The sequence below is a fragment of the Camellia sinensis genome, chromosome 13 (genome assembly GCF_055761805.1).
Source record: "Camellia sinensis isolate YWXY chromosome 13, ASM5576180v1, whole genome shotgun sequence".
NCBI lineage: Eukaryota > Viridiplantae > Streptophyta > Magnoliopsida > Ericales > Theaceae > Camellia > Camellia sinensis.
This window is the reverse complement of record NC_138973.1, coordinates 8992161-9017169: the sequence shown is the minus strand read 5'-3', so window position 1 is coordinate 9017169 and position 25009 is coordinate 8992161. Positions and strand designations below refer to the sequence as shown.

Below are 25009 nucleotides of genomic sequence, written 5' to 3'. Positions count from 1 at the left end.
TCGTTTTTTAATTCGGGGGGGATTCGGGGAGCTCAAATTCGAGCTACCAATCACTTCTCTAAAATAATTAATAAGACAAAATGTCACATTAAATTTATAATTATTTTACTTTTTCTCTCATAAATATCATATCCAACTATAAAAAAAATCCAATCTTCCCAAATATGAAAATGTTAGCCTACTAAAATAACAACATCTCAAACACCCATTGAAAACAACACTGGTCTCTTCCTTCCCACTTCAAAAAAGGCACTTCCTTCTTTTTATTTTATTTTTAATTTTTAGGTGAGTGGGTACATATACTCGATTAATAAATAAATTGCACTTTATCCCTTTACTAACAAGTATTATATTTTTTTTTCAAAATTTTTAATTTATTTTGATCTTAACTATCTATTAACATTTTATTATGAAAAAAAAGAAAAGAAATAACAAATATGAATTTTACACATGCATATATCTTTCCTCACATATTTTTCATAAGATATGAAAAATATGTATATATCTCCTAGATATATGTAAAATAAATTAGCTCCTAATTGAGCATTTTAATCATAAAATTAGTAACTCACATGTTACTTTTTTGTTCTGCTAATAGAATGTCAACAAAGGGGTTGGACTGAAATAAATCAAAAAAATTAATAGCAAAAATAATAATTATCCATAAGTGAGGGATAAAGTGTAATTTGTCCAATATTGAACTATATCCAACTTTCAAATTCAATATATTTTCTCTCATTCATAGAGAGAGAGAGAAACAAAAACAAAAACAAAACAAAACATAAAAAAAAAAGGAAGAAGAGAGGAGTTTTCAGTTTCACTCAGCTACTTTTAGTGCTCTCTCTCTCTCTCTCTCTCTCTCTCCAAAGTAAACTCTTCCAATTTTTTTTTCAGAGTCTATAGTCATATATTCCATTCTGTTTATACTCTCATTTGAGAAGAGAAAAGAAGTTGGATTGGTAGATGAAGCTGATGAAGACAATGATACTAATAATGAAGTGGTGATGTTGAATTTTATCTGTAATCACTGGTGGAGAGCGAAGTAAGCAACCGGTTCCATCTTCTCTTCCAATTCAAGCTCCCTAAGTGGTATAGCAGCTAGAAATCTCTTCATGAACTCTCTACAACACTCTTTGCCACTGCAAATTTCATCCCCACTTGTCTGATCGGAACTGACCCCTTCTTTCTCTATCTTCCCGCGCATCAAAGCCGAGTCATCAAACCTCAAAATGTATGCTTGATTGCAACCCTCAAAGAGCCGCTCACCAAATGTGTTGATGATGTAGTAAGCGTTGACGTCAACCTTTAACACGAAAAAATGATCATTCCAGCTTACTATGTAAATCCTAGGCATGTCATTGTCACCCTCTGCGTTCTTCTTGATCTCGTCCCATATCTGATCAAAAGACATGACTCCTTTCAATGTCTCGAACTTTTCCGGGGCGAAGAATCCGATAAAGGACTTCACATGCAAGACCAATATTGGGCGAAGTCTGGCTTGCAGGACGGTCTCAATGTCAAAATGCTTGTTGGGGAATTGGTTTATCAAGTCCTGATTGTCACAGAGCTTTCTCCATTCAAAGGAGCCTTCGACTATGAGCTTGTCGAATTGGGCCCTTGTTGGCATGTTGTCTTGGTTGGATTGAAGCCAACTGGCAATGACTGCAGCCAGTGCTGCACATGCGCTTTCTCCGACAGCTTTGTCGCTGTGTTGGTCAAAGGAAGCGAAGAAGACATTGGCTTTGAGCTTTGCTTGGCCATCTCTGCTGACTAGCTCCTTTTCTTCCCAATGACCAGTGGTGCTAGGTTCCATTTGCTCACAAGCAGGTTCATTGACATCTAATTTCTGCAAAAAAATAGTTATGAAGAAGGGTTAGATTACAATTTTCGGCCTCACTACTAGCAAAATATGTATTGATATTGACAGTACAGTCATATATTAGTTGATATCGGACAATATCAGTAAATATATCGAAAGTTTAAAATCCCGATACATATCAATCCGTATGTTATGTATGGGGCACTATTTAAAATCCTGCAAAAGACCCCCAAATACAAGCTTATACGAACTTTATGTATGGGGCACTATTTAAAATCCTACAAAAGAAACAATTGTTAGTTCTTGCATAGTCATTTGTCTCAATATATGTGTAAAAACTGCACTAAAATGTGTAAGAAAGTATATGAAGGTAATTGGGAATATGTGAAAGGAGCATTGAAATTCTAAATATTTTGGCATTTTCTCTACCTTATTCCATAGGTTGCCATTAGCATGATCTATGATTAAATAGCGCAACATATGAATTTTACCTCATTATAAAGTCGAGCAATTTCCAAGCGATCAGGTTTATCATCACATGCAGCAGCTGAAATTTCTTCTGAAGCTGCACAAGAACAGGTCAGATCATATTAACTACCTAAACAAGCCCTGGCTCTTTTGACATGTTAAAGATCAGCGGTCCATCAATATGCAAAGAGATAACAACAAAGCACGAAGGAATCCAATATACTAGTGGTTTTAATAATTGAGAGTTGCCAAACATTGTTCTTGATTTACCAGAACTAAACTTAAAGAAACAGTGGGTGCACTAACTGATCACTTGTGGTAACTGATTATTAGTTTGAGAATCAATCTCCATGGAGCATGGGCTTGGCATATCAAGAACCTTGGCTTCAGTCTCTGGCTCTTCAATACGAGTCTCATTTGCTTTTGCGTCACCCTACAATAACATCAAATAATAAAGACAAACCATATGAGTTAAGTATTGCTTCATTGCAGTTAACTAAGAATGCAATTTATGTAGTCTATTTCACTGGCAACTCTTTCATATAGAACCATATTCAGAGTTCGTAGCGATTAAGTCACATAGGAATATGAAATAAACAAACCGCCAAACAAGAATTAGGATGGTATGCTTTTGATTTTTGGTTAATAGAATAATCAAAAAGAAAATAAACCTAAACAGAAGATAAATTGCTTCATTTTTCTTTGTCTGGTCAAAAAGTATTTTAGAAATTCCAACCAAATAGTGCCAAAATATTTTTTTCAACATTAACACACCAACGAGAAGAATATGCAGGAAGTAAAACTTGTGAATAAACTTACAAAGACTTCTTTTTGGTATTTTGTGTTTAGTAATGTAGAAATTTAATGTATAAAGAGAAATAGAGAATTGTATTATTGATTGATATAATGTTATTGATATTTATTACAATGATTCATGATTCCTATATATAGAAGAGGGTGAGTGTGTAGTAGGTAAGGAGTAGGTGAAGTGGAGGTGGTAGTGGTGTAGTGGGTTAGGTTTAGTGGAGTAGGTGAGGTGGTAGTGGTGTAGTGGGTTAGGTTTAGTGGAGTAGGTTTAAGTGGGTGAAGTAGGTGGAGAGTAGGTGGATTTTAACAGCCCCCCGCAAACTCAAGGGGGATAGAAACTAACCAACTTGAGTTTGGAGAGAGTTACAAAACAAGAAAATACATAAAAATAAAAGAGGATAGATGACACTGTATGGTCGTGTCAGACCATTGGTGAAGACACTGGATGGTGGTGTCATAACGTTGTAGAGGACACGGTATGGAGGTGTCATAACGTTGTAGAGGACACTGTATATGGGGGTGTCATAACGTTGTAGAGGACACTGTATGGTGGTGTCAGACCGATGTAGAAGACAGTTTATGGGGTCATGTCGGACCGTTGTAGCAGACAATGTTGTGACAGTTGTTGTGACAGTTTACAGAGTCTTACTGGACCCTTGTAGAAACTAACCGGAATCAATGTCGGGACAGTTTACAGAGTCTTGTCGGACCCATAAAGGAGCTAACCGGAATCAATGTCGAGACAGTTTACAGAGTCTTGTCGGACCCATAAAGGAGCTAACCGGAATTAATGTCGGGACAGTTTACAGAGTCTTGTCGGACCCCTAAAAAGTCGCACCCTCAAAAGGTGTGCCTAATCTTTCAAAAGGTGTGCCATCAAAAGGCGTGCCCAATCCATAAAAAGACGTGCCATCAAAAGTTGCGCCCTCAAAAGGCGCACCCACTTTATCAAAAGTCGTGCCCGACAGAAAGCGTCGAGCCATCAAAAGGTGAGCCAGAGACGCGGCGAGGCACGTGAGCGACAGAGTGGCGTGTCGGCCGCGTCGTCAGTGTCGATATAAACCAATGCGGAGGCTGTGCTTGAGGCAGAAGCGAAGACAAAAAAACCTGGGAAAAAACTTCTGAAAAACTCTTCATTTTCTGAGAGATTGCCTCTAAGAGCTGCAAATCTTGAAACACTCCCCTTCCGAACATTATCAGTCTGAAATTACTATTTCGCTGAAACACTCAGCAACCCAAAAAACATGGCCTCTTCTTCCCGTTCAGCTACCCAGAATATGGCCTCTTCATCCCGTGGTCTGCTCACTCTCTTTCCCGACCTGAACGAGTCAACAAGAGAGATAACGGGTGCGGTGGCCCCTGAACCTCAACCAAGCGCCCCAGGGTTTGCTCCGTTGAACTTTCCGATGCGGTCTGTGGAGCAAAGAATGGCAGTGCAGTCGGATGTGGAAGCCAATCAGTATACATTGAAGTCATGTGTGGAAACCATGACTGCGGTGACAAACTTGTCGAACCGGCTGCAGAGTAGGGCAAATGAGGTGCAGCAGTTAAACGCCCAACTGGCTCTGCTCCAACGCATGTATAAGGATGCGCGAGCAGAGATAAGTGTGCTAAAGGCGGAAAACAAGGAGCTGAAGCGGAAGGCCACCATTATGTTCCGATTTGGAGGGCCGCCATTTGCTGCAGTGGAGGAGCAGGGAGTAGTGATCGTGCCCAGTGGAGTGGGAAACACGGAGGCAGCACCGGCAAGGGCCGCCCAGGACGGAGGCAAGAAGAAAAGACCGGCGGAATAGGCGAAGAAGTGAGGTCGGTTGATGGCCGGCTGCAGAAAAGAAAACAAAGCTGTTGGTGTTGTGTGGTGGTTTGTTGTTGTTGTTTTTTTTTTTTTTTTTTTTTTGTGTGTAAAATTGTGATCGGGGTGGATCCCTGAGATGAATAAAATATGATTTGGTGTGCAAAGCTATATGGTATGAATGGAATTGGAAAAAAATTAAAAATAATGTGAAAGAAAAAATAAAGAAAAAATAATAAAAATATATTTAAAATAAAAAATGAAAGATGGGGGAAAGACGGAAAGTGGTTTGGAGAAAAATAAATAAAAATAATGGAGTTGGAAATCAAACGGAGGAGAGATGATTTTTTTTTTTTTTTTTTTTTTTTTTTTTTTCAAAAGTTGTTCTGAATAGAATCTGCTGCCAGGACCAAAGCCCCCGAAAACAAGGCCACAAACTTTGAACTGTCAAAAGTAAACCAAATATAAAGAGATCCAAGGAATCTTAGCCCACCCCAACAAGGAAAACAGGGACCTAACCATCACATGCAGAACACGAGGCTTCAACACCATGGAAGAAAAGGTAAAACTGAAAGTGGACGGACTCAAAAACTAAAAGCTTAGCCTATGCATGATATGGATGCATGATGTCGATGCATGGCCACATTAAAACACAAACTGCCAACGAGACAGAAAAAGACAATGGAAAATAAATTCTAGAACCAGAACCCGTATCTGTATTCTCAGGGAAGCATGGCGATGAAGAAAGCAACGACCCATCATTTGGGCGGCCAAAGTTCTTCCAACAGCTTCCTTATGGAAGGTAAGTTGCAAAAAAAAAGAGTTGCATGCCAAATCCCGAGAGCATAACACATCGCCATAGGCGCTCCACAAGCAGATCAACGATGCTGCTGCTTAGCGCATAGCAGTGCTTGATGTTCAACCCCACAAGAGTCTGACCCAACTGTACCAAATAAGGCAAGCTCTTGGCCGCAAGCTCAGTCGTGGAGTTGCAGCAGTGGTGTCTGCCGGTTGTGGAGGTGCAGCAGTAGGAAAGTGAATGTATGTGTAGAAAAAACTCCAGCGCGCAGCGAAGGCAAGGTTGCCGGCCGGCTGCCCGCCGGAAAGAAAGGAGTATAGGCCTAAATCTTATAGCTCTGATACCATGTAGAAATTTAATATATAAAGAGAAATAGAGAATTGTATTATTGATTGATATAATGTTATTGATATTTATTACAATGATTCATGATTCCTATATATAGAAGAGGGTGAGTGTGTAGTAGGTAAGGAGTAGGTGAAGTGGAGGTGGTAGTGGTGTAGTGGGTTAGGTTTAGTGGAGTAGGTGAGGTGGTAGTGGTGTAGTGGGTTAGGTTTAGTGGAGTAGGTTTAAGTGGGTGAAGTAGGTGGAGAGTAGGTGGATTTTAACAAGTAATTTCTCCAGAAAAAGAACCTTTTTCTTGATAAATTCAATCTATCTTCTCTGCATCTCTCTATAATGATATAATGACGAAGAATCTTGAAATAACTGTGATCGATTTGCAGCGTCAGGTGCTCTGTTTGCAGCATCAACTGCTAAATCGTTCCCAACAACAGTTCCCTTTGTCTCATTCATAGGAGTTTCAGCACTAACCACATTTGCACCATCTTGTGATTGAGATGCTCCTGGTACAGGGAGAGTTACAACCGGAAGATTCAGCTCCTGACAAATGACCTCTTGAACCTTCAGGTCCTTGTCATCAACAATAGCTTGCCACCTTCCATAGCCATGCCTTCACATCCAACCATATTAGTTATGAACATAGATTGTTAATATCTATCATATATAAACTATGAGCACTTATCTTACGACTAATCCTATCAAAGTTTGGGCTTGTTTGGTGTAACTTATGGAGCTTCTTATAGATTTTTTATTTTGGAAATTTGTGCCAGAATGTTTGGTGTTTGGCACTCACATAAAACATTGGGGATGTGACATGCTATGGAAGTGCGACTTGCCCTATAGTTCTGAAAAAATAATGCACATGACACAGACATTCACTCAAACACACAAGTACTTCCATAGACGCATAAATTCACATATAAAAAATGTATTTCTTGTCCCGTCTTTGTATTTTGTCAAAATCCACTTTTGGAATTATTCAAGTTTACAAGGCTTGAGCCCATCCAATGACCATTTTATTTCCAATATCAAAAAGCAACGAAAAAATGCTTGTCAGAGAAACATACATAAAATCAGAAGCTCATGGTTAACAATAACATTAGTAAAAATAAACATATAAATGATAAGCAATACAATCAATTGCCATAGGGTGTTACCAGCAAGAGTCCATCATATCAAAGACGTGGAAGTCAATAGCTATGGCATGCTTTTAGGACATTAACTGAAACATAAACTTTAAACTCATTGACAAGTATAGCTAGTACTGTACTGCCTACATCATCACTTCTATTCAATATATACTTTGAAAATGAATTTATTTATTTTTTCTCAAGTAACTCAGAGTGTATCTAGAAAATGTTTTGCACCAAATTAGCATAACACAATCTAAAACCGTGGTTGGCAATCAAATTAAACAAATCAAAAAATAATTGTCACCAACACATAAAATTCCCATCAAACTATAACTTACAGCTATGTACTTTAATACTTCTCTCATATCTTTCCCTTCTTTATAAAGGATGCATCTTCCTTTCTATCTCCATTTCGTTCAATTTACCTCCTTTTAGAACAGAAGAGAAATAAACATAAAAAAGAAACATTCTTTAATACAGAACGGAGTAGTAATAGATCATGATGCTCTTTCCAAAACCTTCCCCTCTTCAATCCTGGAAAACGAGATACTATGTCATCTGGAAAAAGGGGAGTGCCTGGCTTTTCCGATGCAGCCTTCACCTATCATTGTACAAAAAGGTTTATAGTTAAAATTTTAAATAAAATTACCACGACAGTTTTAAGATTCAATATATGATATTTCTAAATCTTCATTGAAGCAACATTTACATTTAAGGACTGCTTGATAGATGTTAAGGGGGCATACCATGATACTACCGATGGAAAGGATTATAGTTTTTTAGACTTCTGTGCAATGAGTTAGCATTTCAAAATTAAGGTTCTATGGATTTTTGAATCCATGCCAATGTGCATACATGGATTGCTTCAACTAAGAGTTCGGCTTATTGTAATTTTTTTTTAAATTGAATTTTTTAAATGAAAAACACCAATGCTTTAGACTCATGTCACGCATCCTAGACCTATATGTTAGGAAGTTAAAAATGGAAAAACCAGGCTTTCACCATTTAAACACTATTTGAAATAAGGAGGGATAGGAGAACAACAGTCCACACAAATCATAGCTTTAAAAATCCCAAGTTGACCACTCTTTTAAAAATCCAAAGCTACAAAAGTACTAACCAACCAAGTGGAACTCTTTCATCAAGCATACAAAACTTACTTTGTCCCTTATCAGAAGTAACACTGCAATCCTAACAAGTACATCTTCTATCCTTAGTCCTTTAGGAACACCATCTGCAGCAAAATAATGAGTGAGAACAACAAATTAATAGCAGATAAAGAGAGAGAGAGAGAGAGAGAGAGAGAGAGAGAGAGGTCATAAAAGATGTAGAAAGAGCAGCAAAAAAACTAACTAGAATAAATAATCACCTGAAAAGGTTGGTGAGTCAGTAATATCCTCAGCGATGTGTGTCAAGAAAAGAGTCCCATATCTGGACAACAAAGATTAACCATAAATCAATGCATCCCACTGCTACAAAATTGCAAATAAATAAATAAATAATAAAAAATAAAAATAAAAATATGAAAATTTTCGATTAACAAAAATGCTGCAGTCACATTTTAGCATCACTACAAGTCACTAATCAAGAAGATTCCAAATATTAAGAAGATATTATATTGCGCACTCTTTAATTTCTTCGCAAGTCTTTTGCTTCAAGCGTGGCGTGAACTCTGCCCAGTCAAACTCCCTAACTCCAAATCTGTCAAACAATCTATATCATTAAAGACCATCATACGAGCACAAATATATCATTTATTAGAATACGAATAAAACAAGTTGATTCTGCATTTAAATATACATCCAAAACTAAACCTCATCATAATCTGAACAAATGCAGCCCTTTGATTTTGATTGAATCCCTTTACTCTAAATGATCTCCCTTCACCTTCCATCAAGGGAAGTGATTCAGCACTATCCACTGCAAATAATTGGAAAAAGGGCCTATGATCAAACATGATCACCAATTTCTTCAAATTATCGTATTAGGATGATACTAGCTACACAAAACAATACCACAGATTTTCTTTCTGTAAGGCCTCCTCCCAGTTAGAATTCCAGATGCAGCTGTTTCTTCATCAGTTAACTCAGCTTCATAGTTATCGTCTTCTCCTTCGGAACGTACATCTTCCAAACCAGCAAGGTCCTCGTCTTCTACAGACACCATCTAAATGAGCCCCAAGAGCACATGAGAAACATAACAATGCAATGTGGATTAATTCTCCAATGATGATAAAGAATTATGCACACAAGGGCTTAGAAGACAAACCCTCTGTGCAAGCAAATTAAATTGATTACAAAGGCAATGTACCTTTTAAAATGATGTAAAATACCTGTTTACGGCGTCTATTCCCCTTGCCCATGGCATTAAAATCTTCAACCTTGTGTACTTCATATCTGTCTTTCAACAACTCTTCCCAGTAGATAGCTCTATCTGGGTTGTTGGTGGTAGTTTTATTTTCAGTTGATGCCTTTCGTGCTTCCTCTTCTGCTGCTGCTTCCACTTCATCAATGTACTCAAAATTTGCTACCTAAAGCATATGTGCAACTTTAGTTTCCTTAAAACCAAAAAGCATAAAATAAGATACAACAAAGATATCATAATAAGACAGGCCAGATACCCAGTTGGAATGGTGAAAATAAAAAGGCAGAATATCAAAAAATTGGAGAGTAGAAAAATAATTTCAAAATGATGGAGGTACAAATGATTTATGCATTAGATAATGCAAATAAATCTTATACCATCATTTAAAAATTATTTTTTTTTACTTTCCACTTTTTCGAAATTCTCCCAAATAAAAATGAGGTTCAAAACTATTAAATATTTTTTTCAACAATAACACACCAACGAGACTAATGTTCACTAACCTCGCAGTAGCTAATGGCAGAGGTTATCTTCTCATTCTTCTCCTCGGCACTCATTTCACTGTAATAGTTACAGTTCTTCGGCGACTTCTCACCATTACCGTGATCTGTCGGCTTGTAACACGTGAAGCATCTCTTGACCTTCCGCATCAACAACGTCCCGAACCTCAAGAGAGAGAGAGAGATTGAAGTTGAGGGCTTCATGGAGAGAGAGAGAGAGAGAGAGAGAGAGGAGAGGGGGGGAACTTTGTAATCTAAAACCCAAAATGTTGAAAATTTGAGATTGAATTTTATTTTATATATATATATATGAATAATGTTTGAGGGCCCGAAATTAGGGGCTCGAATTTGGCTCAAAACCCAAAACGACGTCGTTTGGGTTTTGATTTTTTTTTTTTTTTCCTTCCTTTTCTTTCTTCTTCTTCGTTGAGTTGAACAGAGGCGAGAGAGAGAACACAGAGACGAGAGCGAGAACGCAGGTCGTCGTCGGCATCGCAGCCCGTCGGCGTCCCAGCTCGTCGGCCGATCTCGCAGCTCGTCCCTCATCGCTCGTCGGCATTGCAGCCCCGCCTCCACCTCTGCCTCCGCCCGCCGCCGCCTCCGCCCGATTTTGTTGGCCCCTCCAGTTGAGTTCTTCTTCTCCTCCTCCTCCTCCTCCTCCTCCTCCTCCTTCTTCCCCCTAATTTCGAGCCAAATTCGAGCCCCTATATTCGAGCTCTGTAGCATTACTGTATATATATATATTCCTATTCAACTCTTTTTTTCTCAGCAAGAATCAATGTTGTAATTTGTTAATGACTTGTGCACTTCTTGTTGTGAGAATACACTGTATATAAAGCATAATGGTTATATTAGGAATTAGTGTAAATAGGAATTTTTGTATATATGGCATAATTGGTTATATTAGGAATTAGCGAAAAAGGAAATACAAAGATTCCTATTCACACTAATTCCTAGTATAACCAATTATGAAAAGTACACTAATTCCTAATTCCTAATATACAATATAATTCCTAAATCCATAACCAATTCCTAATATTTACACTAATTCCTAATTCCTAATATACAACATATTCTCACAATTGTTTGCAGTTGTTGGCTTTGGAAAGAAGAGGGGACCCAACTCTTCTGAGAAGTAAGCTCACTCTAATGAGAATTAAGCTCAAGATCTTGAAAAAAATCAAAACAAGAAGCACTTGCTAGATGGAATCTTCACATCCATATACAGCATTAGATGACATGTTAAAAGATATAAAAAGCATTGCTCAGTGTAAATAGCAGTCCAATTCTGAGATGGAAGACATCAAAAGAATTCACCTTCTGTTGACACAAACCACCATAAAAATTGAAGTTCAAAGATTGAATATATATTTGAAACACAAGCATTAAGAAGAGGTCAAATTCAGCAAAGGGTAAGAAAGAATTGGAAATAGCAAAAACAACACCAACTGCAATTACAAGGACAAATAGCTAGGACAAGAAGAACTCCTACTGCTCCATAAACAATAAAGAATATTAAATCTGCAATCTAATAAGCTGGAAATCAGCAAAAAGTTGACTATCAAGTGCCACTTAATAAGAAGTGAGTACTCAAAAAATTGAGAAAGACCTTGGGTAAATATTCTGTCACAATCATCATTGGGGTATTTCGTGTTACAGCACCCAGAAATTGGACTACATTTGGATGTCGTATCTTCTGAAGCAATTCAAGCTCATCGCTGAAAGCCCTCCGGAGCAAAATCAACAAAAAGCAAAATGAAAACCAAAAGTTCAGAAAATAATGTAAACAAAATGAAAATGCCATCATATGGACAACTCACATTTTATCCTCATCAGCAGTCACTTCCTCCCCAAGTTTTTTCACAGCAACTTCTATTCCTTGCCATGATGCTACACAGAAGGTTCCCTAGGATATGTTTCAGTTAGTCTATAAAAGATGAATTACTACTTTCAAGACAAAAAAGAAGCAGAAGTACGATTGCTGCAACATAAAGTAATCAGATCAACAACTTGAGTTTGCCAATTAAAACTACACCTATGACTCAGTCAGTACAGAGTACTTGTTGAGGTGTTTTTAGCCACCTTAAAATTTCAGTTTTGTTGTAGTGACAATTACTTTACACCATTTATAACTGAAATAGGAGTCTATAATTTTAAACAAGAAACAAATGGCATATGCATTAAAACGCAGATTACATGACAAGAAGGCATTAGATTTCAAAGTGACTATTAAAGTAGAGAAATTCCGAGGACATGCTGACATACTGAGGACCTAGTGACATGCAAAACTCATACAATAATACATCAAAATGAGACAAAAAAGACATGGTATAAATAAGTCCAGTCCCCTGCTCTAAACGAAATATTGAAATTGTATAAAACAAGGGGTAAATTTTAGTTCCCCTCTCAATGACTGTATGACCACCCTAACCCTTTATGAAGACACATAATAATGTTTCTATTACTTTTCAGGCCCATATCTTTTGACATTATGTCAAATGCAACAAATGTTGCTACCAACCACTTCTCCACCACTTGCGCACACAAGAAGAAAAAGTTTATTTTGCTTTAAATAGTTGCGATTTGGGGTAAACAATATATATTTGTACGTATGTATACTCAACTTACTATTTAGAAGCGGAGAAAGAAGAACAAATAACCTGACAATTACCATCACCTTGAACCTTGTGCTCAACTAAGTCATACAATTGCAATCTGTAAAATAACATGTGAAGTCAAGTTTACTGCATGTAGTACACGTAAAAAAGAGCATATTGCAAAGAAAGAATATACGATTGCAATTTGTAAATAACACGAGGGTTAGACACTTTTTTGTTTTTTGGGTCTCAAAAGTCTAAAGAATATATTCCTCAGAATAAAAAAACAGAGCATAAAATTAGAGAAGCATAATATATCTTAATATACGAAATTATAAAGCCAAGTCACTATGCCGCTGACAAGTATGCTAAGTGATGGTGGAAAAAGGTTCTTTGGCTCAGTTCCATCTCAAGCCATACTAGAGCTTCCCCAAATTCTGCAGAACCAAACAAGTTGAACCCAAAACCCACCTATGCTTGAAAAGCTTTATTATGCATAACACATTCAAGCTGATAAAAAAAAAATGCATAACACATTCGTGTATTCACAAACAAAGAAGGGGCAGGGGAGCTTTATTCCAGTAATTTTTGAGTCTTTAATATATATATATATATATATATATATTTTTGGTACATAAACAACTTAAACAACTTAAGATGCATAACAATCTCCAACTTGAGTAGTGCAGAGATATTGTTGGTGGAAAGTTATTGTATTTAAGCAATGAAGACAAAATCAACCTTCAAGAACTATCCTCCCAATCATTCTTTGAATATTAGAATGTTAGGATATTGACTACAAGTATAGAACATGATGTACAAATATCATATACAGTCTACAGAAGTCCCTGAAACGATACGTCAAATAAATTAGAATTTATTGCCAACCCTTTATGTTTTAAGAACCTCACTTAAATGAACTCAGGGGTATGCAAGGAGAAAAGCAAGATAAAAGGGCATACCACAACTATAATACAAACAACTGCAGAATCCTTTTAGAAAAGTCAATACCGTATCATATTTCTCCACTTGTCCTTCAAATCAATCTAAACAAAATATCCTCAAATATTTAGCACAAAGAAAAAGAATGCCAAACCAAACAAACACACTTACAAATGATCATAACAATGCTCACCTCTGTTCTCTCTTCAAATATGTCATGATATGAATTTAAGATGAGCTTCCAGTTCCCTATACAGGACCTTCACAAGAAAGATACACAAATGTGTAAGGAAATTTAATTACTAAAAAAGATTATTATTCATTTCTTAATTTTCTCGGAGGACGTGGAAACAACCCTCAAAGAAAACGAAAACAGAACATTCTTCCCCAATGGTTAACTCATATATGCTACAATGCAATCCATCATGTTACTATTATACCATTGAGGTCATAAAATTAAACATGCTTCTAAAGAAACTGAATGAGAGGTTCAATTCTATAGCTGTTGAGAATAAAATTCAACAAAAAAAAAAAATTAAAAAAAAAAGGTGAATTTCTCATCATTTGATTGTTTGACATTTCCACAAATGTGTATAATTCTGCAAAACATCAATAAATTTGATACTAGAATTGTATGACAGACAACAAAAACCCATTCCCCGCTTCAAAAGTGTAGTTCTCATCATTTGATTGTTGGAAATCTACCCTCAATTATAATTCAAATACATACACACACTCACAAACATACTGAGAGAATCTAAAAAGACAATACCAGCATTGTCGTGGCTGTCTCTCTTGAGTTCCCATCAATACGAAGCATAGTGCTGGCCTCACTGTAAAACTAGTGAACAAAATCTGGTTACTGCTGAAGTACCTGGTAATACTGCCCAACAAAGTACGTCCCAACCTGAAATCCAAAGACCCATCTTTTTAGAGAGAGAGAGTGAATATATATATATATATAGAGAGAGAGAGAGAGGACCTGAGCAGCAGTGACGGGCAGGTGAAACGGAGTGGCCATGACGAGTCGAGGGGCTCTAAAACCCTAGAGCTCCAATGAAACCCTAGATTGGCAATGCAGCGGCGATTCCATCGTCATCGTCGTCCTCATCATTCACGCTCTCCTCTAAACTGTCCTCACTATCATCTTCTCTATTATTCCTGTGAATCAACCTATCTCCTCACCTCCTCTTGTTTCGACTCGACCAATCGCAGTCTCAGTCCCGGTCCCAATCTCAATCCCGATGATCTCGATCCTTCTTCACTCAACTGGTCTATCTTCCTCTGCAAAATTATCAGAATTAGAATCAAGAAAAACAAAAAACCGTTACGAAATTTCAACCAAATCGATTCAAGAATCGATGGATTTAGAATTAGATCTGAACAAGTACTTTGTTGAGGCAGTTTAGCTTGAGGAGAATGAAGAGAGACAGAAAAAACCCTAGACCTTGGATGGTGAGAGAAAACGAGAAGAGAGAGAGATGAAGAGAGCAAACAAAATTGAGACTAAGGTGCAACTTGGGCGGGCTCAACCCAATCAACCTGAACTCAGCCTGAATTTTTTTAAGGTTTGAACAAGATATTTTCAAATTTAATATAGATTTTGATAAAAATTCAAAAGTCTGAATTAAATTTGGACGTATTTGGGCAAAGACGTCAAACAACCCGAGTAACTTGAAATCTGAATTATATATATAGATATATAAAAATATTAAATATATATAAATTATTAGCCATTATATGATATTAAAATAATTTAGATTATTAAATCATATTGAATATATATTATATATACAAATAATATAGCGGCATCTTTCTCGTATATTATATAAATTATTTATTTTGATGCTATTAATGATTTTCTATAAATAAATAAAAAAATTAAATAGAGTCAAATTTTATTAATTTAATAATGTAGCTGCACAAAAAAAAAAAAAAAAAATGAAATTTATTTACAATTCGGGCAATTCGGGTTGGGCTTGGGTAGGCAACCTCAGGTTATAATTCGGGCCTTAGCAGATCTCAGCATAACTTGGGCTGGGTTTGGACAACCTCCCAACCCGACCGAACCCGCCTGAGTTGCACCCGTAATGGAGACTTTGGGAGACAGAGCACCGTTATAAAGTCGAATGCGTGTGTATAAGAGAGGATAACAATTTCACTTTGTCTTCTACACCGTTTTTCAATAAATGTTGTCTAACAAACGTGGTTATAGACAACTTGTGTTGCAGTGAGACGTGTAGTTTTAGGCTGTTTTGGTTCTTGAATGAACTATTGGTTTGCAATATGTGATAGTGTTCTTAATTCTCAGCTTTTGCTATTGTTGTAATTTTCTATTTTTATTGAATTATGCTGAATTTTATTATTACCTTGCTAGGTAAAAAAATTGAAGTTTTGTGTTTCATTGTGTTTTGAGTTGAAGTTTTCCACGAATTTGATCCTTCATTATGTTTGTCTCAATGGAACAATTTTGAAGATTAAATTTGCCCTGGTCAATACATGTTACCTGCAGTCACTAATGATCTTGAGAATGCAATGACGGTGGAGTACCTTTCTCATTTCTTGTTCAGGAGTTAAATATATCTCACTTCCAACATGCCTGAAAAATAGTGGCTAGTTGAGACAATGTGGCCTTGAAGTTCATTTGTGAGTTTGGGGAGTATTTTGGGTTGCTCATGTTTTTTGCTACCAAACACAACAAATTCATCGCAGCATCTCTTCAACTAAAATTATGAACGACAAAGTTTTTAAGAAAACAATTGGGACTTGAGTTCTTACTGGTGTTGCCTATTGAAAATGCAGGAGCCCTTATTGGTGATGCATTGTGTGTTTTTGTGTGTGAAACAAGCCCAATGACCTGTAGTCTGATCTGATGTCTTTTATGTGGGAATTGACCGGAAATGGTTTGTTATAAGTTGCTAGCTGGTTGTTGCATGACAACCATGGATGGTTATATAATTAGGGCAAGTTACAAGTTTTGTTTATATCTATATATATGTTCAATTTTGGGTTCTTGTCATTTCAATTTCCACATTTTGTCAGGAAAATGGTGGAAAATGACTTGAGTTGTGGACACACATATTTCATGTTGCTTTTGTCTTTTCATAACAAAATGGTAGCAAAAAGTTTAGATTGAAACAAATCAAAAGATTAATAATATAAAATTTAGCAATTTTTTATTGGAAGGAAGAAGTAACAATGGGTCATAGTTGATGGTGGTATGTGTAGTTTGCACTTATAATTACATCCATACTATTTTAAAAAAAAAAGGAAAATTACCTACACCTCCCTTGAAATTTAACAAAATTACAAACTTCCCCTGAGGTTTTAAAAATTACATCCCGTCCTGTCGCAATTAACGCCATTAACAGATATCATAAATCGACTAAAACGCTTTTTGACAAATAAGGGAAAATTACCTATACCGCCTTTAAGGTTTAGCTAAATTGTAGATTCCCTCCTAAGGTTTAGCTAAATTATCATTTTTAAATAAGTTATGAAATGCAAAATTAAAATGGAAAAACACTTGTCACACTACAAAAAATTAAAGTTTTAGAAACCAAAATTTAGGAATAAAATTATTTTTAAGGTACCAAATATTTTTGTTGCGAAAAATGTCATATTTTTAGCGTCAAAAATTGAACATTATTGATTAATTATTATATTTTTGGTATCAAATTTTGTCTCAAAAAATAAACTATTTTGAGACCAAATTATTTTCTCCCTAAAAGTCCATTTATTATTGACATTTTCGAAATTTTATCGCTAAAAGCCTTATTTTTGACTTTTTAGGGCGACGACGATAGAAATTAGTCCCTAAATGTCTTTTATAACAAAATTTTCACTTTTAGAGATCAAAAAAATTGGTCTCTAAAACTCTTATATGTTGTAGTGTCCGATGGTGAAAATATCATAAAATTAACAAATAATTAAATAAGTTAAAAATATAAGATATGACTTGTCAAAAATTCGTAAAATATGTTTGATTTGATTTTTTGAAATTTATTCTTAAAAAAATTAAAAATTAATTTGGTTAAGAAATAAAAAATAAAAAATAACTATTATTTTTATATAATTTTATCTTTTGGTGGTTAGAAATAATTTTTACAAATTAAATATATTTTTTCATATTTATTTTTATTAAATTAGTTTTTATTTTATTTTATTTTATTTTGAAATTTTTTCCAAACAACAAATCAAGCATGGTTTCAAAAACTTTTTTTTTTTTTCCATCTAACGTAATTCTTTTGTAAATTTTGTTGATTTATCAAAGAGATTTCAGCAGGGGCAATATCGTCCATCAATTTATTTTTTGGTGATGTTAGCTAACCATTCTTAATGTTTATTTAACGGTGGGGGTTAAATTGTCATGCGAATATAAACCTTGAGGAATGGGATGTAATTTTTGAAACCCTGGAGGAATCTGTAATTTAGTTAAATCTCAAGAGAGGTGTAGGTAATTTGCCTTTCAAAAAAAAAAGTGAATATTTGAAGTTTCTTGCTAGTAGGGATTTGAAGACCTGAATACAAGCATTGTTATGACCAGTGTTTTAAAAGGCGCGCTTAGGCACGAGGCTCACTAAGGCGCACATGAGACGCTTCAGACAGTTTGAGGCGAGGCACAGTAGAAAAGGCGCTTGAAGCACACGTATCATGTGCTTCATTTAAATTTTGCTCTATCCTTATTCTTTGTGTGTGTAACCATATAAAATTACTGCCCCTTTAATATAAAATGTAAACACATGCTTTGAGCGTCAATTTTCATATCAAAAAAAGCTCTAGGCATTAAGCAAAAGCTATGGGATTGCAAGATGAGTATATGGCTTTGGGATTCCTTTCAATGTAGTAAATTACAACAGTTTCAGGCCAATGATTAAAGCTATCATGCAATTTGATCCCGATTTAAAATTAAAACTACTAAGATGTTATATGATGTGAGTTCTTTATCTAGAAATGATTGAAGCTATCAGGCAATTTGGTCCCAATTTAAAATTAAAACTAACAAAACTTGGCTTCATGATTCAAATATAATTTTATTGTTTTTATTGAAAGATCAAAAAATTTATTACAATCCTCTTTTAACAAATTGATACGGTACATATAGAATCAATCTGACCCATTTTACACATTGGTTTCAAAACCAAAATCAAAGCAAATATTCTCTCAATATTATCAATATAACTTTCTAAAATTAGCATCAAAACTAGCAAAACTTGGCTTCATGAGTCAAATATAATTTTATTGTTTTCATTGAAAGATCAAAAAAATTATTACAATACTCTTTTAACAAATTGATACAGTATATATAGAATCAATCTGACCCATTTTAGTAGGGTGTGTAGAAGACAAAATTGGCCTTCATCCATCATCTTTTGCATGATCTTATTGGTTGAAACACCCCATCTATTACGATAATTTTATAATAATAAATAATTTTGCTAAATAATAGAAAGAAAATAGAGACAAAAGAACCAAGAATTGAAAGCTAATGAACTAGGTCAACAGAGCATATGCATCCATGATTCTTAATGGATACATATAATGTTGCTTTTGATTTCTAGTTGTATTATGCATTAATAAAATAAATAAAAGATGTCTTTAAGGCTTTAGTGTTTTTTTAGGATTGTTTTGGAAAGATAGTTAAAAGTTAATTTTTTGATTTTTTTTACAATTTTATGTGAAAAGTAATGTGACCTAAAATAAATTAAAAATTGACTTTTAACTTTTTTGATGTGTTGCCAAAACTGCCCTTAAAAGCACTTATAAAATGAAAAAGCCGAAGGGCAAAAAAAGGAGGGGGACCTAAAAGGCATCAAAACTGAAAAAGAGAAAAGAAAAAGGTTTCGTAAAACAAACAAATTAAATTAAATGGGTTTTAATTTTTGGTTCAGTTCCGTGCTGACCATACGCTCACGCGTGGCCCCTTTTAACTCCCACTGCCCACTTCCTCATTGGAAGCTTTTTTTAATATTTTATTTTATATATATATATATATATATATATATTTTTAATGCTACCCTAACAAGAAATGGTGGTGTTGTGACAATCTATTGGAATATTTAAGACAATTCTCTATTTTACATGTCTTTTTTAATTATTAGTCAATCACTTTTTTTTTTACATATAATGGGATCATAAAAATAGAGCAAGTCTATGAACCCCATTTTAACTACTCCACATGGGAATGTGTGGTTGAGATTGAATTTGTGTAGTGTGGGAGTCCAAGTGTAGAATAAATTTGAACCATGAGATGATAATTCTAGATAATTTCTAGGTAGTTAAGTCTGAATTTGTTGTATTACTATTACAATAAGTCTAAAAAATGAGCTTCTATATATTTTTCTCTTTTTTTATATTACTTTTAGCGTATCATCTGTCTCCACCTTTGCAACGAAGATAGATATTAATAGTGAAACTCATTATATGAATGATAGAATGACATATGAGATGAATTAAGTATGCTCCATCTCAGCCTAAGAAGCACGGACACTTCTAGGAAGGTGACGTATCCGTGTCGGGTACGTGTCGGACACCGACACTCTTTGGACACTCTCAGGACACGTGTCCGACACTCTTCAAAACGTGTCCTATTGTTTAAAGACTTGAACACTCTTTGGACACTTGAAGGACACACGTGTCAATCGTTTAAACACACGTGTCTAACGATTAGACATACGTAAAACTAATTATAAGTTTGAACAAAACAACTTAAGATACAATAATAAAATAAAAACCATATAAATTTATAAGAATTAGTGTCATATTGCATTTTTTATTATCTTTGAATGATATATTCATATATATATAACATATAATAAATATATAAAATTATGTATTTCATGCATGTCCTCCTCGTGTCGTGTCCTGCATTTTTTGAAAATTAACGTGTCGGCGTGTCCGTGTCGTACTCGTGTCGTGTCACGTGTCCGTGTCCATGCTTCTCAGCTCTCTCTCTAGTTTGAGAGCTTCTCTCTAGACTTTTCTTCTCCTAGGATTTTCAAAGGCTGTAACAGTTGGCGGTGGAGGAGGGGGTTCTGGCGGCCTCTGCCCTCCTCTCCCCTCCCCCTACCCCTTTTTTTCTCTTTTCTTTCGTTGCTTTGCTATCTAATAACTTGGAAGCTTTGGCTTTCCACCCTCTCCTCCTTTGTGAGGTGTTTCTTTCTCCCCTTCATTTTAACTCCGACAGTGGCCTACACAGATCCGCTGTCACGCCTCTTCTCTGCCTCCCGCCGACGTCGCCTCCTCATCCACCTCATGTTTTTAGCCATCATCACCTTCCTCAGATCTACCGGATGTTTCCCCAGATCCCATTTTCTCTGCCGGAATCTCAGCCCCTCTTTCCCACCGCCTTCACCACCGCAGGATTTGCGCCGCTGCCAATAGTTTGTTTGGTTGTGGATTTGTTCGTGTTTTTTTTGGTTTCTTTTATGTTTTGTTCTACTGTTTGTTTGGTTATTTAGAGTCCATCAATGTGGGATTGTTAAGTTTACCCTCTCTGTGGTTAGGATCTATGATTTATCTCGGACATTCTCTATTGTCGAACTTTTATGATCGGCTCCGCTTCGCAATACGAGCACAAGCACAAAATGTGCGTCTGAATATTTTCATACTTTTCTCTCCTTCGTGCTTCTCGCTTTATTTTCACTTGTTTGGTGTAAGTTTTGAGTTGGATGGACTCTTGTAAGTGACGTTTGGCTTTCTTGAATGAAATTTTCTTCGAATAAAAAAAAGAAAAAAAAATGACATATGAGATGATACATAACAATAGATAATATAAAGGGTAAATTACAAATACACTTCCTAAGGTTTGATTGAAATATGAATTGTCCCCTATGATTCTGAAAATTACACTCAGTTGGGATTAGAGTGACAAGCCTGTCATCAATTTGTAGTTCTTTGGTGACAAAATCAGCCCCAATTGTAGCTTTATATTGCTGACTGAACTTCTTATGTACATATCCAGTAAGCAGTCAAATACCCACAAATACTAATTCAAATAACATCAAAAAATAATTCACAATCAGCTTAAGTAGCTCTCAGTTGGGATTTTAGAATTGTTTCATTGGATTCCAAGGTCAAAAATTTAAAGAAAAATCAAAGTAATTTTCAGACCCAATAGCAAAACAATTGACTTGTAATTAATAAAAAAAAATCAATATGGAGATTTGAAGATTGAGTTACAATACAAAAATTGAAGCTGCGATCTTCAAAAATTCAGGAAAATAAACACATAAAAATTCTTTATTTGAAGGATACTAATTCATCAATGACGTCTTATGTAAAAAATCTTTTTTTTGGATTCTAGATGACCAAAAAAAAAGAAAAGATTTTAAGAGAACATATGACTGGCCAAACAACACTTTGGGGGTGGTTTGAAGTTACCTTGATGAGCTCAATGAAGGTGATCAAAAGCCCCCAAGGATGTGGTCTATTCACAATCAATCGTTCCAACAAAACTCTTGTTATTTGCTCCTATATAATTTCCTGTCCAACAAGGAATGCGAAGCTGTGAGCAAATCGCATTTGGCATAACTAGTGTAAAAATCCTAGACTTAACTAGTGTAATTCTCAAAGATCAAGAAGTTATTACTATTCATTCTCTCAGTTTCAACCACAACATTTCAGGAGAATTGCAAGTGGATGTGGATTTTTTGCTTCTAGTTGTTGGATAGTCTGCAAAAAATCCCAAGAGAGGAGACCATTTTAGTGATAGTTCTGGTTTTACTGCAGGAAAAAGACATTAGTATGCAGATAGAAGAAATGTTTATAAAGCACTCCTTGCGCACTTTATGGTTGTGGTGCGCAATAGTGCTATTACAGCCGAAATGATGCATACAATGGAAGTCCACTTTCATTTCAAATTTTCTTTTATAAGTTGCATAACATAACCAGAGATTTATCCATAGGCCATTTACAATGTTCTGTCCATATTCTCAACAGTGAATGGTTCTAAAGAAAAATACGAGCTCATACCAAATGAAGTCAAATGATCACGATATTTTTACCGGAGATAGTTCAATAATTTAGGAAGATATTTCAAGAAAAACTCTAGAGCTAAAAACCACTTTATGATGGAGAACTCATTTTTGAAGAAAACTGGTATATTCAAACAGTGAGATCAGCAGACTCCAGCACAGGTAGGCTGAGTTAGAAAAATGAACAGAGGCATCAAACGATGTCCAAACAAAGTGAGACCAGAACCATTGGAAAGGTATTTGAGTTAGGGATATTTTATCAAAAGGATGAAAAGTCTAAAAATCACATCAAGGGGGTGAAAATACAGGTTCAAGCAGTACTGATCTGTTCCTGTCACGTTTTAGAAAAATGATCATAACTCTCTCAATAATTAATGTTTTTCAATGATTCTTGTGTACATAGAAAGGTATCTCATATATCTAACATTTGGCACCGATTTCACTCCATAAGGATTTTTTTAGAGAAAATGGCATAGAAACAAAGTGAGGGTTAATTGCTACTCCCAGAAATCTGTAGGATCCAACCATAAAGAAATCAAATAATACCTGTTGTCACTAACGTCATAATAAATAAATAAACATGGAGGAAAAGAGAAAATCGTGCCTGAACTCACTTTGTTGTCTAGCAATCATGTGATTAGGTTACTTTACACTAAAAAATGTAACTAAACAATACAACCAAGGTTTAATGTCTGCAATAAAATTGGGAAGAAAAATCAATCAAGTAGAGAGAAAGAAAGGAAAACAAAAACAAAAACAAAAACAAAGACAAAATTCTAAGTAATGAGTAACAACAAGACATTTTCTACTTAAGCTGAAAGGATTTTTGGTTAAGTTTCCTCACCTTAGTATTTTAACATCTGTATTTCCTAGAGAATAGGTTTTTCTATTTACTCCTCTTCTTAATGAAGATCTTGTTCATAATATTAACAATAAGAAAGTCAAATTTTTTTTTTTTGGATAAATAATAAGAAAGTTGAATTAATAAGAAAGGAAAATCCATAAAGCTTATAAATGACAATATTTTGCAACATTACTGTACTGATTATCTTTTACCAACTCCACTAGCATTTTCTAACATTCAAAGGAAAGATGCAAGATACGGTTCAGAAAATGGCAACATATTTAACAATCTATTCACACTCGATCTATGTAAACACAGTATGGTCTCTTTACAGAATAATAATTGTCTTGCAAGAGTTGAGACATTCTAACACTCAAATCAAATTAATACCAACACTCAAATCAACTTCAAACAAAGACTCACATTCCAAGTTGCTAAATCATTCAAATTCAATAAAATCTGCAAAAAGTAAAGACCTTTACAGCGGTATACAAAGCTTCCTTCGTTTGGGGGAGAAAGCTGGGGATGAATCTGAACCATCATCTGCAAATTCCAAAAATACAAATGTCTGAGACATACACACACACACATATATATACAGAGACAGAGAGAGAGGACAGACCGTCGAGGTAGACAACATCGAGGGTTTGAACACGGTGGTAATCGAAGAGAGGTTCGAGTTGTTCTTCGGCTGATTCGGCCTGTAAAACAGAGAAATCGAAAATCAAGTTCAGAAACCCTAGAAAACAAAACAATACTTGGAAGATTAGGGGGATAGAACTTGAAGTTTCGCACCATTAGGGTAGAAGAAATTGGGACCAAAGTCGCAGTAATCGTCAAGGGAGAAGCAAAGGTCGGCGTTGGGATCGTGTAGGGTTTGAAGGAAGTGGTTCTGATTGAAGAGTTGTTGGGAGGGTTTGAGAGTGTTGGGGCAGCGCAGTGATTAGAGCAGGAGAGGGTCGAGGTTGAGAAAGGGGGAAGGGGAAGAAGGCCGTTGCTTCAATTGTATTTCTTTTTATTGATTTTAAGTATTTGTCGACGAAATTTGGCTTTTCTCTTTAAAAATAATATATTTGGAGATGAAGTTATTGGGCTCTTTTGGTTTGATTTTCTGAAAAAATTTTGAGAAATTTTCTCTACAAACAAGTTTTCAAAAATAATCAAATCAAACAAATTTTTCCAAAAAAATTTCTCAAAACTTATAAACCAAACAAGTTTTCCAAACAAATCTCTCTCTCACACATATCAAATCAATCACTTTTTCCAAAATTCTATCTCAAAATAATTTTCCAAAACATCTTTTAAAAAAAACCAAACCAAACATATTTTCGTACTTTTTATTTCTAAAACACATCTCTCAAACACAAACCAAACATACCCATTTTCTTTCTAAAATTATTTATAATGGTAATGAAAAATTTCATCCTCAAAACGGTGCCTAATCTTCTATCAAATTTTTCAAGGGCGAGAAATTATTTTGTGACGAAAAATAAAATTTAGAGGCGAACAAAATTTTCGTCACCTATTGTTTAATTTGATTTTAAGTATTTGGTGGCGAAATTTGGTTTTTATCCCTAAAAATAGTATAATTGGAGAGGAAATTTTATTTTTATTGCTAAAACATGTA

General features: G+C 35.2%; 2 protein-coding genes across 6 annotated transcripts; both read right to left on the bottom strand.

Annotated features, from left to right (window-relative positions):
• Positions 1-638: 638 nt before the first annotated feature.
• On the bottom strand, positions 639-7637 carry LOC145789018 (uncharacterized). 2 transcript variants are annotated; one of them, XM_082901405.1, is made up of 6 exons: positions 7499-7637; positions 6302-6637; positions 3107-3140; positions 2558-2720; positions 2311-2384; positions 639-1846 (listed from the first exon to the last, which is right to left on the bottom strand). In XM_082901405.1, the coding sequence occupies exon 6, from the start codon at positions 1811-1813 to the stop codon at positions 1025-1027; it is 789 nt and encodes a 262-aa protein (XP_082757531.1). In that variant the 5' UTR covers positions 1814-1846; positions 2311-2384; positions 2558-2720; positions 3107-3140; positions 6302-6637; positions 7499-7637; the 3' UTR covers positions 639-1024. The 2 variants fall into 2 exon arrangements, with proteins under 2 accessions (XP_082757531.1, XP_082757530.1); XM_082901404.1 differs by having other exon boundaries at positions 2594-2720.
• On the bottom strand, positions 7327-24422 carry LOC114295319 (CHD3-type chromatin-remodeling factor PICKLE-like). Of its 4 annotated transcripts, none has more exons than XM_082901400.1 (20): positions 24178-24422; positions 24005-24083; positions 23859-23925; positions 22154-22236; positions 21946-22047; positions 14546-14847; positions 14336-14470; positions 13757-13823; positions 13633-13667; positions 12685-12739; positions 11845-11930; positions 11634-11742; positions 10028-10222; positions 9493-9690; positions 9176-9326; positions 8975-9080; positions 8787-8861; positions 8530-8591; positions 8321-8394; positions 7327-7761 (listed from the first exon to the last, which is right to left on the bottom strand). In XM_082901400.1, the coding sequence occupies exons 7-20, from the start codon at positions 14368-14370 to the stop codon at positions 7582-7584; spliced, it is 1428 nt and encodes a 475-aa protein (XP_082757526.1). In that variant the 5' UTR covers positions 14371-14470; positions 14546-14847; positions 21946-22047; positions 22154-22236; positions 23859-23925; positions 24005-24083; positions 24178-24422; the 3' UTR covers positions 7327-7581. The 4 variants fall into 4 exon arrangements, with proteins under 4 accessions (XP_082757526.1, XP_082757527.1, XP_082757529.1 ...); XM_082901401.1 differs by having other exon boundaries at positions 23865-23925; positions 24178-24408; XM_082901403.1 differs by lacking the exon at positions 10028-10222.
• Between the last annotated feature and the right edge of the window lie 587 nt (positions 24423-25009).

Bases quoted from the DNA above. Each gene is read 5' to 3' on its own strand.
- LOC145789018 (XM_082901404.1), bottom strand. From the start codon at position 2,657: ATGCCAAGCCCATGCTCCATGGAGATTGATTCTCAAACTAATAATCAG. The intron at 2,385-2,593 runs GTTAGTGCACCC...GTTCTTGTGCAG, and splicing joins TCAGTTACCACAAGTGATCA to CTTCAGAAGAAATTTCAGCT. The intron at 1,847-2,310 runs GTAAAATTCATA...ATTTTTTTGCAG, and splicing joins TTGCTCGACTTTATAATGAG to AAATTAGATGTCAATGAACC.
- LOC114295319 (XM_082901400.1), bottom strand. From the start codon at position 14,370: ATGGGAACTCAAGAGAGACAGCCACGACAATGCTG. The intron at 12,740-13,632 runs GTATTGACTTTT...GTTATTTTACAG, and splicing joins AAGTGGAGAAATATGATACG to ATTGCAATTGTATGACTTAG. The intron at 8,862-8,974 runs GTTTAGTTTTGG...ATTGTTTGACAG, and splicing joins TTTGTTCAGATTATGATGAG to ATTTGGAGTTAGGGAGTTTG.